We start from the raw sequence: 17879 nt of genomic DNA, 5'->3' as shown, positions 1-17879 counted from the left end.
CGCACAAGGATCGAGACCGAAGCTGAGATCTTTGAAGTTAATTTGCATTTCTCCTCTCTATCTTGCTAGGGTTAGTCTTCCTCTTTTCTCTCGCTAATTTTCTGGTACTTATTATTGCTTAATTATTTAGGTCAATTATTTATTAATGCATGCATGCTTGATCTGTTAAGGTAATGTAAATAATTAGTGTATTGTGGTCCAATAACCGACCTATTGATGCTTTTAGGTCCATGCCCGTTCAAAATTAATCTAATAGGGATTAATTTTGGATAGTCCCCCGTTTGGGACTGCTCTTTGAATATTGTGTCTCATTTAGGATGTGAACACATTAATTAGCGGGATTTAATTAGTGTTTGAGAAAAATTCGTCAGCATTTCTCCTTATTGCTCCTACGAGTATGTGGTTTATGCATACTTGGGGAGTTAAGGGGAAATGCTGTCGAATTTTTCTTAAACACTAATTAAATCCCGCTAATTAATGTGTTCACATATGAGGCATAATATTCAAGGAGTGGGTTACTGTCACACCCCGAGGCCCACGAGGCATGACAGATGCTCCTGCCGTAGGCATACGGTTGCCCGTATACCTACTAGGCAATTACGATATGATAGAAAGTAAAACATAACGCGCAAACAAAACCAATAAATAACATAAACAGATCACAAATCCCAGCTGGTCAGGTTACAGTATACAAAACCCGTATCTCGATGGATACGCATCACAAAATGACATAGAGAATATATATATATAACCAAAACATAACTATATACATAATCTCTAATGTCACAATACCAGACAAGCTAGGCAGCGGTGAAACCAGGGCCTACCGACCTCGTGCCTCTCCCGGATCAGCCGAACCAGCACCTGAAAAATTTACCCAAAAGAGGGGATGAGAAATAAATTCTCAATGCGATAAATTGCCACAAATCGTTCCTGGACTTGCAATCACAGATTATATTCAAAAATAAAACACAAATAAAGCTCCTATCAGTTTATAACCATATATAAACAAGAATGCATAAATCCAACAACATACATCCAAATGAAATCACAATTCAGAATTGTCAAGATGAAATTCAATCACACAATATTTGGTTTAACTCGGTTTCAGAATATCTGGTAGTAACTACAAATGTTCCACCAATCTGGACCCCAATTCGTTCCCTCTCATCTGTAGGGTTACAGACACCTACAGACGGCTGCGCCAGGTAAAACCTTTTCTCATGACACTCATCTGTAGTTACAGGCCTAACCGTTTAATTAAAAGTCTGGTTTCAATTCACATCCAGAAAATCCATATAAAGCAAATTGACCATCCAAATGCATTACCCCCTGGGTAATGCCTCTGATGCACAAGTCACATATAACCACAATCATAATACAAAGTCACTTACCCCTCGTCCCAACCGGTACTGGGAACTGCCGAGGGCCAGACGATCTAAAGCTTTAGAACACTGGGCATCAAAGTCTCTACAGAGACTTTGACAAATCCGATTTCACCCCCTGGGTAACGTCATCACGGTGGATAACAATAATACCATATCCACCAACCAATGGTGATATGAAGCACGGTGACTTTAATTCCAAAATCAGATCATTCAGATCAACACAATTAATAACCATACCAGCATGCAAATCAATCAGATAAAACAATTCAAGTTTCACTTATTTGGGCAATGCAATGCATATGCAACACAATCCGATAATGCAATTCAATCGATAATCAACATGTCAATCGAAACACAGTTTAATTCTGAATATAAAATATCAAACAAGTCCAGAAACCCCGCACCTGATTATGAAAAGCGTATCTCGCACTTATAGTTCGGACGTCTCGAAAGATCCCGCAAAATCTTGCTCAACCGAGCCTACACCTATATTAACATATATACTTAATTCAATATTTGTTCGACGATTGATATGCTTACTTGAGTGATATTATTTTCTATATACTTTCCTTAAGATAATCCATTTTGGAATAAGTGATCAAGCCTTTTTCAATAAATATTAAGCCTTTCGGAGACAATATTAGCACTTCATCAAAATATTATGACTTTGTTTAATTATCACCATACACAATAAATATTAAGCCTTTCGGAGACAATATTAGCACTTCCTCAAAAATATTATGACTTTGTTTAATTATCACCATACTCAATAAATATTAAGCCTTTCAGAGACAATATTAGCACTTCCTCAAAAATATTATGACTGTGTTTAACTATCACCATACACAAAAGAGGGAACAAAGAAAAGAGATCAACACCAAATTAATTTCAGATATTAAGAGAGTGAGAGAAGAACTTATCAATCAACACCTTTGTTTGTTGGATTAGACTAGACAAATCAAAATATTTCTCTAATTTTCGGATTTGAACCAAACCCTAGATAGAAAATCAAGATTAAGATAGAATTGAGAAGAGAATCACTAAATTAACAACCTAGAAGCATAATGGAGATAGATTACTCATCATTTATACAAACATTTCAGATTTGAGCAAAACCCTAGCAATAGAGATAAAATTCAGATTTTTGATGAGAGAGGAGAGAAAGGGAGTACCAATGGGGAAGCTAGATGGCCACTAGAATGAGAGATTCTCAACAATTTCCATTCTTTTCTTCAATTTCTCAAGGTTTCTTGGTGGATTTTTGAGAGAGAAGAGATGATCTCTCCTTCTCTTTCTTTTGGCAGCAAACACACAAGGGAGCAACGAAGGGAGAGAGAGGGTTGAATTGTTTACATGCATTTTGGACATTTTTCAAAATAGACCCTCCACTTGTTTGATATTACTAAAAGAAGAATATACATATATAGATATGTATATAAAAATCTCCATATTTCTTAATAAATCTTTAATTTATGTAAGGTATAAATTTCAAGATTTGATTAAGTCTGACTGTTTCGAAATTTCAGACTAATGTTATGTTATAATTGTTTTAATCTTCAACTCCTAGTTCAACAACAAAATATATATATTTTTTTTATTATGTTTTAAACATTCTCATTATTATTATTATTTTTCTATTATAAAAATTTTCTTAACGTAACAGTTACGATTGTAAACCGGCCCGTTTGTAAGCCAAGAATTTGTAACAATGTATGTTGCTCGACCACCGTGACTAATTGGAATCATTCTTTTAATTTAATTTACAGATAGATCGAAGTTGGATGTACGAATTGCGACGTGATACTGCAGAATATTTCGCTCGCGTTGATGAGTTCATAAAATGTGCCGAGAGTTATAGAGCGAAGACAAAGGATAACGACATCTTGTGTCCTTGTAGAGATTGTAGCAATTTTAAAAGATTTGGGGACTTGGAAGAAATTAGAGCTCATTTGATTTGTCGGGGATTTCAGAAGAGATATACGTGTTGGTTTATGCATGGTGAGAAAATTGGGGAATGTAGTGCTACCAATAGAAATTTTGTTTTGGAAGACAATGTTGATATTAATGTAGAAGTTGATGATAATTTTGAGCTTCATTCCAACGATGATTTTGAGAATGTCGAAAATTTTGATAATCTACTTGAACTTAATTACAACGAGGATGATTGTGTGAATATTGATGAAAATGCAGAATACGATTTTATTGAAAATCTAGAAGACATGTTACGTGATGTGGAAGATGAAATTGGTGATAAAAATTATAAAAAATTTCAGTATATGTCTAATGAATCCAAAAGGCCGTTATATCCCGGGTGTACCAAATTTTCAAAACTGTCAGCTGTGTTGAAATTGTTGAACTTAAAAGCAGACAATGGTTGGAGCGACAAGAGTTTCACGTCCTTATTAGAGCTCTTACGAGAAATGCTCCCAGATAACAACGAGTTACCCTGTACAATATATCAGGCGAAGAAGTTGATCTGTCCAATGGGCTTGAAGGTCGAAAAAATACATGCCTGTCCGAATGACTGTGTATTGTACCGTGGAGAGTACGAGGCCATGCATGTTTGTCCTAAATGCGGTGTTTCACGGTACAGACGTAAGAACCAGGACACTGACGATGGTAACGATGAAGGAAACAAGGGTCGGGCTCCGGCTAAGTCGGTGTGGTATTTTCCGATAATACCGAGATTCAAACGGTTATTTGCAAATCCCAAAGATGCGAAATTATTGCGTTGGCATGAAGACGAGCGCAAAAGGGACGGTAAACTAAGACACCCAGCTGATTCTCCTCAGTGGAGAAACATTGATAGAGATTTCACAGGATTTGGTGGCGAATCAAGAAACCTTAGGCTAGGGTTGAGCACAGACGGAATGAGTCCGTTTGGAAGCATGAGCAGTTGGCACAGTACTTGGCCAGTTCTTATATGCATTTACAATCTTCCTCCTTGGTTGTGCATGAAATGCAGGTATATAATGATGTCATTACTAATCCAAGGACCCAGACAACCCGGAAATGACATAGATGTATATCTCGCACCATTAATTGAGGACCTCCAAAAATTGTGGAGGGATGGCGTCCGGGTGTGGGATGCGTACGATAAAGAGCAATTTGAGCTGCGGGCCATGGTATTTTGCACCATAAACGATTTTCCCGCGTACGGAAATTTATCGGGCTATAGTACTAAAGGAGCAAAAGCGTGCCCTATCTGTGAAGATGACACGCAGGTGCTGAGGTTGAAAAATTGTAAAAAGAATGTTTTCATGGGGCACCGTAGGTTTCTTCCTATTAATCACCCATACCGTAAGAAGAAGAAAGAATTCAACGGGAACACTGAGCTTGGAGTGGCACGTCATCCGTTAGACGGGAAGGGTGTCTTCCTGCTGGTTAAAAATCTTAAAGTTGTTTTCGAAAAATGTGCCAAAGCACCACCGAAAAATATTTGGAAAAAGAAGTCCATATTTTGGGAGCTACCTACTGGGAATATTTAGAAGTGAGACACTGCCTAGATGTCATGCATATTGAGAAAAATGTCTGCGACAGTCTGATCGGCACATTGTTGAATATTCCGAGGAAGACTAAAGACGGTATCAATGCTCGAAAAGACATGGTGGAAATGAAAATAAGACCCAAGCTTGCACCGCAGGATAAAGGGAAGCACAAGGCATACCTACCTCCCGCAATGTGCACAATGTCGAAGACCGAGAAAACAAGCTTCTGTAAATGCCTTCATAGTATTAAAGTCCCATCAGGGTATTCTTCGAATATTAAGAAGCTTGTGTCGATGAAGGACATGAAATTGATTGGTCCGAAATCCCACGACTATCATGTTTTAATGACACATATGATTCCTGTTGCAATCCGAGGAATTTTACCAAAGCCCGTTCGGCAAGCCATCACGAAGCTTTGTTTTTTCTTCAATGCAATTAATTCCAAAGTGATAGACCCGCTAAAATTGGACTCTCTGCAAAAGGAGGTCGTCGTTACTCTTTGCCATCTTGAGATGTATTTTCCGCCATCTTTTTTCGATGTTATGGTTCACCTTGTTGTTCACCTTGTGAGGGAAATTAAGATTTGTGGTCCCGTGTTCCTGCGGTATATGTATCCATTCGAGAGATTCATGGGTATTTTGAAAAGTTACGTAAGGAACCGACATCGGCCCGAAGGTAGCATCGTAGAAGGATATTCCACGGAAGAGGTGATTGAGTTTTGCACCAACTACATGACCGGTGTTGGTCCTATTGGCGTTCCAAAATCTCGATACGAGGGAAGGCTCCAAGGAGTAGGGACTATTGGGTTGAAAGCCATACTTGCTGATAGAGATGAACTGTTAAAGGCACATTTTATTGTACTACAGCACATGGCAGATGTCACTCCCTATATAGATGAGCACATGGCAATCCTTCGACAACAGAACTACACGAGAAGTCAGAAGTGGATTACTGACGAGCATAACCGTTGTTTCATAGGATGGCTGAAAGAAAGAGTGAAGTCACACTCCGAAATGTCGCCCGTAAGTGAAACGGTTAGATTGCTGGGCCAAGGACCCCAAATGGTTGTTAGAACATTCCAAGGATACGAGATTAATGGATATACATTTTACACTAAATTACAAAGTGATAAGAGCACCATGCAAAATAGTGGGGTGACGTTGGTGGCGACGTCTCAAGAATTCAGTAGATCAGGGGATGCCCGGCCTGTAATGGCATCAAAGTCATATTATGGTGTTATTGAAGAAATTTGGGAGCTCGTTTACAATGCTCACCTCAGCATTCCCTTGTTTCGGTGTCAATGGGTCGAAGACCGTGGTGTTAAAGTTGATAACGACGGGTTCACAGTGGTAGATTTTAACAGAGTCGGGTATGTTGATGATCCGTTCATACTCGCCAAGCAAGCAACCCAAGTCTTTTATGTCACTGACCCGAGTGATGCTAGGTGGAGCATCGTCTTACCCGGAAAAAGAAGGATTGTTGGGATAGAAAACGTAATCGACGGAGAAGAGTACGACCAGTTCGATGAGATACCTCCATTTTGTGCCGATGTGCAGGCTGAGATAGCAACAACTACTGAAGAACAAGACGAAGCAAATTACATGAGATCTGACCACAGTGAAGGACTATGGGAAAATGTTCAAACAGTGGAAAAAAAGAAAAAAAGGAAAAAAAAAACCAATGTATAATATTTATTTCGTTTAACCGTGAACAATTTCATATTTATATTCCAAAAAAAAACAATTTATAATATTTATTTCTTTTATAATATTTCAGAGATGAATAGCCGAATAGATAAGCATAGTTTATTTGCATTACTGATGAGATCTTTGGATGACTGTAAACCGATCGATAATATTTTACTGTGTTTTTGTATTTTACATTTTATTTGTTTATTTATTCCTTTTAAATATAAATTTTATGAATATAGATATCTGATAAGCAGAACCGATGGTGAGAGAACCCATCGAACAGCCCCCTTTTTCTTTAAGAAGAGTTTTAATGACAAATTGCTTTTCTGCACGGACATGTAGTTAAATGTCCGTGTAGCTCTCTTTTAGCTCTGTATTTCTTTTTTTGAATATTTTAAAATGTTTAAAAACCTTTCTAAATGTTCGCAGCCATTTTGCATTTATTCTTAAGTTTTTACATTTATTATTTAAACTGGAAAAGGAAACTACGCTCCATATTATGAAATTTTGCATTTATTCTTACTGTTTAATATGGTTTTGTATGATCTGTTGTTCAATATTATGATTTCGTATCATTGTTTATATGTAGTGTTTTTTTTCTAGTTGACATATTAAGTGCATCATTTAAGAATAAAAAAATAAAGGCAACTTATTATTTATGTAAGTACCAACAAAAATCCGTTTAGAAAGGTTTTCCACACGGACCTTTAATCCGTTTGGAAAACCTTTCTAAACCGATTTTTAATTAAAACTCCGTGTAGAAAGGTTTTTCACACAGACTTTTAACTAAAAATCTGTGTAGAAAGGTATTCCACACGGACTTTTAGCCCTACTCTTTATTAATTAGTTTTTACTCTTTTACATGTATTAATTATGAGCAGGCTTTTGCATCGTTGGAATTTATGACTATTAAATAAAAGAAAATTGAAAGGGCACCATATTCATTCCCTAACCCTTTAGTAATTAGAGCCATATTTATTGACCAAAACTATTAGAAAGAATCGTACACGGACGTTTAATCAAACGTCCGTGTAGAAATAGTTATTTTAATTAAGACGTCCGTTATGCATGAATCTTGTAAAATGTTGCATTTATTTTGAAGCGCGGAATTCGAATAGTTGCCTTTCTATGTAATTATCTGAGAAGACGATCAAAACAACTTCATAATTCTATATAATCCGAGAAACTCCATTACAAAACAATCTGAATTGTACAATTCTTTTGAACTTACTTCTTTAATTTGTTCCCAGGAAAAATGGATCCCTACTCATCCGATGACTCACAAAATAATAGTGACTACTCAAACTCTAACGATTCAAATAGTTCTGAGAGTGAGTTCTTCCAGCAAACTGAAGGTTCAGACTCAGACGACTCACAAAACGACTTACCCACTGGAGGCATACAGTGCACAGTGTGCCAAGAGGTCGGAAAATATGAGTGGTTGTTCCATTGCAACCACTGTCAAGACTCATACCACCCGTTATGCGTCTGCTCAAATACTTACCAAGGCAGCAGAGATCCGAGATACAATTCATGGATCTGCCCTAGGTGCGAGAACGATGACCAAGAAGAAGAAGATGATGACGAAGACGACGATGAAGAAGAAGAGGAGGGAGAGGAAGAGGAGGAAGAGGAGGAAGAGGAGGAAGAGGAGGAAGAGGAAGAGGCTGCTGGAGAAGATGATGAGGAGGAAGGAGAAGAGGAAGACGAGGAGAAGAGAAGGGCGAGGAAGAAGCAGAAAAAAAATGAAGAAGATCAAGAAAGCAATAAAGACAAAAAAGATGAATCTTCAAATAAAACCAAGAAATAGATTATTTTTATTTTTAATATTAAATAATTTATATTTCATTTGTCTATATTTTAATTGTTTATATTTTGTCTGTTTATATTTTATGAATCTTTACTTAAATATTAATATAAATATGAGATTATTAATAGAAAGGTATTTTAACACTTCAATTGAATATCCATGTAGAAAGGTATTTTAACACTTTAATTTAACACGTTAATTTATATCTATAACATATTAACATTATTAATTATTTAGATAGCATCATTTATTTAACAAAAAAGAAAAATTTATAGAAAACAAAATGTTGATTAAATTAAACAAAATATATTACATCAAAAAGGATCCTGGCTAATACATCATATAACACAAAAAAAACTGATTAAACAAAATACAGAAGAAGAAAACAAAAAAAGATAGCTAAATTAATGAAACATGCCTTCATAAAGGCCCTGGCGCGACCCCGGCCTCCTCCTAATCCAGGGGCTCTTTGGCCTGATCCAGCGATCGCCCCTCCTTATGTACGGCTTTGGTGGTGGATGCCCCCTTGGACTTCGGCGTGGCACATTTGAAGGCGGCCACGGCCATGTCCTCCTGTAGTTGGGAGGAGGCCTGAGATAGCCAGGAGGGACTTCGAAACCGGGGGGGAGTTCGAAATTAACATCAACCTCTTCGGGCGGGACGTAGCCGGAGGGCAATGGCCACGGCACATTTGAGGGGTGAGCACTGCCGGCCGGAGGGACTTCGGCCATTTCTACTTGCAAATAAAATTTATATAAATATCTTGATCGAACTAGTTTCATATAGAATTTTGAAGAGCCATTTCGTCTTCTAAGAATTTTAAATTAATAAATATTTGCACACGGACGTTTAATGAAATATCCGTGGAGACATTCTCTATCATTTCTAAACGGTTTTTTACTTAAACATCCGTGTAGAAAGTTAAAAGATTTGCTATTTAAACTGAAAATGTGCTTTTTAAATAATTATCTAATGGAAGTCGGAACGACGTCGCTTCAAACTCTGAAATTTTATTATTTATAAATATTTGAGTTTAGATGCAAATTAAGTTTAAAAATATAAAAAAAAAAAAAATATGTCTTTACATTTCGAACTTCCCAAGGCGCGAATTTGTTTCCGCGAACGCATAGAATTTATACACGGATTATTAATGAAATAACCGTCTAGAAATGTCTTCCTTCACGGATGTTTAATTAAATATCCGTGTATAAATGGTTTGCGCGAAATAAAATGCGCGCTGGGTCGGCCTGGTCACTTTCTTTTCAAAATCCCTTCGTCTCCTCTTAACCCTAAACCCACGCGTCTCCTCCTCTCTCTTTCCGTGGTTCCTCTCTCTTGGTGCTGCCACTGTTGGTGTTTCGCTCTGTCCTCCTGTAGTTGGTGAACCTCTAAGCTCCTCTCGCTCGTTCGGTAGATTGTAGAAAGAACGATGACACATTCAGGTGAGGATAATGTAGAGAATGTAGCTGTGATGGATAATGTAGAAGGAGAGAATGTAGCTGTCATGGAAGAAGAGGTCTCGCAGGCTCGGCCTGAAAAAAGGAAAAGAGGTCCGACAATGTGCAAGAAGATCACTGAGCAGAAGGAAATATTGCCAATCGAATTCCACAAGAACGGCTGTGCGACGGGTGATAATCGGGCAAAGTACTCAAATTTTTGCGCCTCCACGGTGAAGAAACATGCATCTATCCTGGTCGAGCGCTGGGATCAGTTTGATCAAAAGAAGGACAAGGACCAATGGTGGAACATTGTGAAGGTAAAGTACCTAACAATTCTATTTTTTTTTTTGGAGTAGATGAACTTACATGCAGTATTTCGTTGTCAATCAGGACCAGTGGAACATCGTGGACGACCCAAAAGGCAAGATAAAAGGAGTGTCTTTGAAGATAATGAATGAAGCTTGGAAGCAATTCAAGAGCAGGTTGAAAACAGTTTACATGGATCAAGGGAAAGATCCGTTGCCAGTGTATCCTTGGCTGACACAAGAGGTGTGGGAGGAGTTCCAAGCTTTGAAGAAAACAGAAGAATTCAAGGTATGTAAATTTAGGTAACTCATTAGAGCATCTCCAACAGTGATTGCTTATGGATTGCTTATGCTGATGTGTCAATTGTTTCTGTAATTGCTGGGTTGGAATTAATTTCATAATTGCTAATTTAGCAATTAATTTCAATTGCTGGATTGGAGATGCTCTTAGTTTTTGTTCTTTCTCAATCTGTACTCATCTTCCTTAAGTAATAGATTTACTTTGATGTTCGAAGAAAAAAAGTGAGAATGGCAGGAAGATCGCCAAAATGAACAAGTACCCGCACAAATTAGGGTCGGGTGGTTACGAGGGTAAGTCGAAAGAATGGGCAAAAGTTCTTTTGCAAAACCAACAGTCTGACTCACCCGTGGTTAAGATCAAAAATCCTAGGGGCCAAGATTGGCTCATGGGAAGATCTGAGGTAACTGTTGAGGGGCGGATAGTACTCCCAAAAGACGTGGAGCCCGTTGCTCATAAAATGGTAAGAGCCTTTTGTTATAACTGTGTCATTCAAACAAAATCATAACTCTGTGTACATTACTTAGTGTTTTGTTATAACCAATTTTTTAATAAACAGTTGGAGGTGGAGGAGGAGGTCAATTATGGTACCCGGACTGTCGCAAGACAAGAAGATTCCTTGTCCTTGGCGCTCCCGAATCCAGAACACACCGGTCGAGTTAGGGGCAGAGGGGTCTACACGGGCTGGAAGGAGGAATTCAATGGAGCAAAACCCCGGAGAAGACCTCGTGCCAAGGTCAACAAAGACGAGATGGAATCAAGGTTGGCACAGGTGCGCCAGGAGGTACGCGAGGAGCTTTCAATGGAGTACAACCAGAAGCTGGCTGAGCTGGAATCAAGGATGGTGAACCAAATGCACCAAATTAGGCAGCCATCCGAGGACCGACCTCCCTTTTCTCCGGGAGTTCGGCGAAGCAGTCAGGCATCCGGGACCGAAGTGATAGGCGGCTTGGACAATCTAAAGGTAACCACTACTTGTTCATAATCGAAAGGTATTGTTGATTCTCGCGGTTAATTCGCTAGACAATATTATTTCATTCTAAAGACAACTAATTGCTGATAATTATTGCAGGAGGCCACAGCATGCGACCTCGTCATGTATTTCGGTACTACTCCTCTGACCATTGCTAAGGGCATTGTATATCCTCCTGCAGCCGGTGATCAGTTGAGGCCCAACTATCTCCGCGTAGCGATTGAGAAGATCACGCAGGATTGGGCTGTGAGAATACCTCTTCCTGTCCCTGTCGATGAAATGGTGGTGCTTGATGATGCCCGCTATTCGACAGTCCAATGGCCGAAAAATCAAATTATTTTGGACAATGTACGTAAACTCCAAATACAATAGGATATCTTATTCAAATCATTCTTTTTTAATACTTGAAAAAGACATATACAAAATTTGATACAGGCACGAAGAGGTGAAACAATCAATGAGGATGAAGCGTTGTCACCGATACGGGACATGGAATTAGCCTTGGTGTCTGTTACGCCAGAAGTGCCTGATGCGCCAGTGGATGCGCCAGTGGATGCGCCAGTGGATGCGCCAGTGGATGCGCCAGTGGATGCGCCAGTGGATGCGCCAGTGGATGCGCCAGTGGATGCGCCAGTGGATGCGCCAGTAGATGCGCCACTAGACCGTACGGGGCTCACAGCAGAAGAGGTTAGCCGTTTGCCTGATCAGTTGCAGACTCTGCACGCCCACTTGATCAAGGCACCCAAGGACATGACGGCTGTTACCTTCAGTGTCCCCCCCGGTATGTTTCTACACGATGGCAGGGAGGTCGTGCTGCCTTTCACAGAATTCAACGACTTTCTACAAGGCGCCTCGTCAAGCGATAAATGGCTCGATGTGGGAGTCATCACCGTTTTCCTCATGTTAGTGACCAATCAATTATTTATGTCATGTGTATAGCACTCAAATATATACTCTAATGTAAAATGATGATTTTTCAGGTTCCTAGTCCAGAAATGCCGTGAGACCGCATCGAAAGGTAAGGTGAACTTGTGTGCACTTTTGGACCCCGACAGAATTAATGGAAACATGTTGGACTGGTATGAGGATGATTGTGTCGACTACTTGCGTAAAGCGATGCATCATGCTCGTGGGGATCAAAAGAAATTCCTTCTCCTGCCATACCACCAAAGGTAGGTTACTTGTAACCCTTAATTGTTTATATTTTCAGTTAAACAATTACACAATGAACCATAGCAAACACTTGTGTCACCATTACATGCTGAAATATATATGTCACTAATTTTATGCTAAAGTACTACAATTCTTCTCCCCCTACAGCTCCCACTGGTGTTTGTTGGTGATTGTGCCACTTGAAAATACGATTTATGTCATGGATTCAAGGCGGCCCGACAAATCCATCACCACTCAGCAGTCCAAAAGAGTCATGACTGTTATAATTAAGTAAGTTATCTAAATATCACTTGGTTTGATTTTTTTTTTTTATAATTGTGGAATTGCTAATTACAGTCACTCAATTTTGTAAGGGCTTTTCGGCAATATCTTAAAGAGGGTGGAGTGCAGAGCACGGGTAAGAGCAGAAATAAAATGAATGGGCTCTGGAAGGAGGTGAGCACACTATAATTTTATAATTTCATATTTTTGGGTTCAAAAATTTATTGTCATTCTGACATAGGCTGCTGAATGTAAATATCAGTGCCCGCAACAGATTGGCGGTTGGGAATGCGGTTATTACACGATGATTTTTATGTTTCACTTTGTTGAGAGCATACAATTCAAATGGCCAGCATATCCGGTATGTAATTCATATGTTTTGCCTTGACTTGTCCATACAATTAATATTGATTTCCTCTAAACTTGTTTTATTAGTTGCATTGTTATAATTGCAATAATTTATTTCTATAAAGCAAAACAGAGATGTAGTTGCCATATTTTTGTAACTTGCATGTTTCGAATTTTTTGTAGTATTCACCAGATTCAAAGAGTTACTCCAAGGAGCAGTTAGATCAGTTTAGATGTATGTGGGCAGATTTTTTTATAAAACAATTTTGTAAACCAGAATATGGATTTGTATGATCTTTGTATAATTCAGTGTACATGAATTTTGTATTAATTTTTGATATAATTTGGAAATTTCAAAAATTTAGGGGTTTTGGTATTCTTATTTTGGAAATTCTCTGTTCTGGAATTGATCTGATTTTAAATGGCTGGCAAAACTGGAGGCTAGCCAAAAAAAAGCAAAAAATTTAAAAAAAAAAATAGTTCAATTAAACACGGACATTTTAAAATTTATCCGTGTAGAAAGGTTTTTCCAAATTAAAAAAATAAAGAAGAATATTAATACATAAAATTATATATTAAAAAAATATTAAAAAATAAGAGAGCTATACGGATATTTCATTATACATCCGTGTAGAAAGATCATTCAATATTAAAAAAATATTAAAAAATAAGAGAGGTACACGGATATTTAATTATACATCCGTGCAGAAAGGTGTTTCCACATTAAAAAAATAAAGAAGAAAATTAATACATAAAATAATATATTAAAAAAATATTAAAAAATAAGAGAGCTACACGGATATTTAATTATACATCCGTGTAGAAAGGTCATTCAATATTAAAAAATATTAAAAAATAAGAGAGGTACACGGATATTTAATTATACATCCGTGTAGAAAGGTGTTCCACATTAAAAAAATAAAGAAGAAAATTAATACATAAAATTATATATTAAAAAAATATTAAAAAATAACAGAGCTACACGGATATTTAATTATACATCCGTGTAGAAAGGTCATTCAATATTAAAAAATATTAAAAAATAAGAGAGGTACACGGATATTTAATTATACATCCGTGTAGAAAGGTGTTTCCACATTAAAAAAATAAAGAAGAAAATTAATACATAAAATTATATATTAAAAAAATATTAAAAAATAACAGAGCTACACAGATATTTAATTATACATCCGTGTAGAAAGGTCATTCAATATTAAAAAATATTAAAAAATAAGAGAGGTACACGGATATTTAATTATACATCCGTGTAGAAAGGTGTTTCCACATTAAAAAAATAAAGAAGAAAATTAATACATAAAATTATATATTAAAAAAATATTAAAAAATAAGAGAGGTACACGGATATTTAATTATACATCCGTGTAGAAAGGTGTTTCCACATTAAAAAAATAAAGAAGAAAATTAATACATAAAATAATATATTAAAAAAATATTAAAAAATAAGAGAGCTACACGGATATTTAATTATACATCCGTGTAGAAAGGTCATTCAATATTAAAAAATATTAAAAAATAAGAGAGGTACACGGATATTTAATTATACATCCGTGTAGAAAGGTGTTCCACATTAAAAAAATAAAGAATAAAATTAATACATAAAATTATATATTAAAAAAATATTAAAAAATAACAGAGCTACACGGATATTTAATTATACATCCGTGTAGAAAGGTCATTCAATATTAAAAAATATTAAAAAATAAGAGAGGTACACGGATATTTAATTATACATCCGTGTAGAAAGGTGTTTCCACATTAAAAAAATAAAGAAGAAAATTAATACATAAAATTATATATTAAAAAAATATTAAAAAATAACAGAGCTACACGGATATTTAATTATACATCCGTGTAGAAAGGTCATTCAATATTAAAAAATATTAAAAAATAAGAGAGGTACACGGATATTTAATTATACATCCGTGTAGAAAGGTGTTTCCACATTAAAAAAATAAAGAAGAAAATTAATACATAAAATTATATATTAAAAAAATATTAAAAAATAAGAGAGGTACACGGATATTTAATTATACATCCGTGTAGAAAGGTGTTTCCACATTAAAAAAATAAAGAAGAAAATTAATACATAAAATAATATATTAAAAAAATATTAAAAAATAAGAGAGCTACACGGATATTTAATTATACATCCGTGTAGAAAGGTCATTCAATATTAAAAAATATTAAAAAATATTAAAAAATAAGAGAGGTACACGGATATTTAATTATACATCCGTGTAGAAAGGTGTTCCACATTAAAAAAATAAAGAAGAAAATTAATACATAAAATTATATATTAAAAAAATATTAAAAAATAACAGAGCTACACGGATATTTAATTATACATCCGTGTAGAAATGTGTTTCCACATTAAAAAAATAAAGAAGAAAATTAATACATAAAATTATATATTAAAAAAATATTAAAAAATAAGAGAGCTACACGGATATTTAATTATACATCCTTGTAGAAAGGTCATTCAATATTAAAAAATATTAAAAAATAAGAGAGGTACACGGATATTTAATTAGACATCCGTGTAGCAAGGTGTTTCCACAATAAAAAAATAAAGAAAATTAATACATAAAATTATATATTAAAAAAATATTAAAAAATAAGAGAGCTACACGGATATTTATTTATACATCCGTGTAGAAAGATATTTCAATATTAAACAAAATTAAAAAATAAGAGAGCTACACGGATATTTAGATAAATAACCGTGTAGAAATCTAATTGTACACGGTTTTTTATGTAATAATCCGTGAAGCTCGGTTATGGAGAGCGCCAGTGTCAAGTATTTGTAAACGGCTGTGTATGTAATAATCCGTGTAGCTATTCAGTAATTGTACGCGGTAAATATCCGTGTGTATATATACAAGGATTTCTAAACCGTGACAGCCTACGCGGCGGGAAATCCGTGTAGCTCGCTTGTTTATGTCCGTGTATAATCACTTATTCTGTAGTAGTGATGACTGGCTTATCAATCTCGAAATGGGGACACAGACATTTCTAGTTGTGAGTGTGACTAATCAAATGAGGGCGCGCCTGATGACAATAGTTGTGTGCTTGGTCATTTTGAGTTCTAATTCTAGAATATAATTCTCATAACAATTTGCATATCTAAATTTCTGTATATATATGTTTCAGGTGGAGCTTTCTTGTTCTTGAGGTGCTCTATCACAAGATCTACAAGGTTTTTTGCCCCTTCTTTTTTCATTATTTTCTGGTTCTGTTTTACAAAGTTGTAGATTATCAACTTGGGCTACTGACTGTGTATGGGATGAGCCTTTGTTTATACCTAGATCTTATCTTTTACATTTGTTGGCTAAATTTTTCACCTTTTTGTGTTATTTAGAAATTGAACTGTCAATAGCTTATCAAAGCATGTTGATGCTTGTTTAAGTGTTGCCTTGCTTGCTTGTTAGAATTATGTGTTATGGCAACAAAGAGGGAAGGTTAATTTGATGGTTCTTTTTAAATATGGCAGTAAGTTTGAGGTTTTAACACTTATTGGTTTTAATAAGATAAACCATTAGTGATGATTTATAAGAAATACAGGATAATTGATAAATTTTTAATGGATGTCTAAAAAATATGTGCACAGTTCCTGTCTTGTCAGTCCCATCAAGTTAATTATGCCTTTTAGTCCTTAATATGTCAAAAATATCAATTTTTATAATTGAATATATTTTGATTATGTGGAGTTTAATAAAATCCATCTAGAAGTATTTTTTTCTTCTATTTTAAGTTTTCTAATTAGTGTCAAATTTTTGCATGTATAAAAAGCTTTCTTGTATCAGTAGACAGTTCAAAAATAGTCTAGGATTACTCCTTGATTTAAACAACATAAAGTGTCAAATTTTCAGCAAAAACAACATCCACAGGTTTATACTATAGAACAAAGTGTTTGTTGCAGATTAGAAGGTTAAGAGGTAGAAACAGCCAGCAATACTAATTAAATAGTTGGTGAAAAAATAATATTAAAACCTCTAATCCATTGTAATATTGTTTTGTGTTAATGCATCCAGATTCTTCATTTATCTAATATCATTTACCTTCTATACAAGCAAATGAATACAATTGGTGACCAGAATAAGGGTCATGCACAACATTTTTCCAAAAAAAAGCCAAAGGGCGGGTTTGAACAACATTTGCAAATCATAAAAGCATTTGCAACGGTGACGCTTTCAAATAGATAGGGCCTTGCACCAAAATATTATAAACAACATTTGCAACAGTGGCTCTTGCAAATGATAAGTCGGACTCGAATAAAATAATATAAAAATCTACACTAAAAACAATTGCAACGGTGCCGCTTGCAAATAATAATCACTTGCACAATAAAATAATGTAAACAGAATCCTTAAATTTATTTGCAACGGTGCCCGCTTGCAAATAATAACGACCTGCACAATAAAATAATGTAAACATAACCCTTAATTTTATTTGCAACGGTGCCCCTTGCAACTAGTGTGTGCTGATCGTCTAGGACTCATTTGCAAGCACAATAGGAGACATTAGCAAGGGTAATTATAAGACATTAGCAAGCGTGCTTATTTGCAAGGGCTGCCGTTGCAAATATATTAATTTATTAAGAAAAAATCAGAATCTCAATTTCTAATGCAAGGGCTCTTATTACGCTTGCTAAAACCACTTAGTACCGTTGCAATTACTGGGAATT

General features: G+C 35.8%; 1 protein-coding gene and 1 long non-coding RNA gene across 2 annotated transcripts; one reads left to right on the top strand and one right to left on the bottom strand.

The window, feature by feature from the left end:
• Nucleotides 1-635: 635 nt before the first annotated feature.
• LOC144560911 (uncharacterized) lies at nucleotides 636-2701 on the bottom strand. The gene is made up of 3 exons (XR_013513509.1): nucleotides 2561-2701; nucleotides 1793-1874; nucleotides 636-864 (listed from the first exon to the last, which is right to left on the bottom strand). It is a non-coding gene; the product is annotated as an uncharacterized LOC144560911 (long non-coding RNA).
• A 963-nt stretch (nucleotides 2702-3664) lies between these two features.
• Nucleotides 3665-8956, top strand: LOC144560201 (uncharacterized). Its single transcript, XM_078309379.1, has 4 exons — nucleotides 3665-4620; nucleotides 4812-6493; nucleotides 7818-8115; nucleotides 8806-8956. The coding sequence occupies exons 1-4, from the start codon at nucleotides 3665-3667 to the stop codon at nucleotides 8954-8956; spliced, it is 3087 nt and encodes a 1028-aa protein (XP_078165505.1).
• Nucleotides 8957-17879: the final 8923 nt, after the last annotated feature.

Source organism: Carex rostrata, chromosome 10, assembly GCF_964058835.1.
Source record: "Carex rostrata chromosome 10, lpCarRost1.2, whole genome shotgun sequence".
Taxonomy (NCBI): domain Eukaryota; kingdom Viridiplantae; phylum Streptophyta; class Magnoliopsida; order Poales; family Cyperaceae; genus Carex; species Carex rostrata.
The sequence above is the reverse complement of the archived record's forward strand: the minus strand, read 5'-3'. Positions and strand labels throughout refer to the sequence as shown.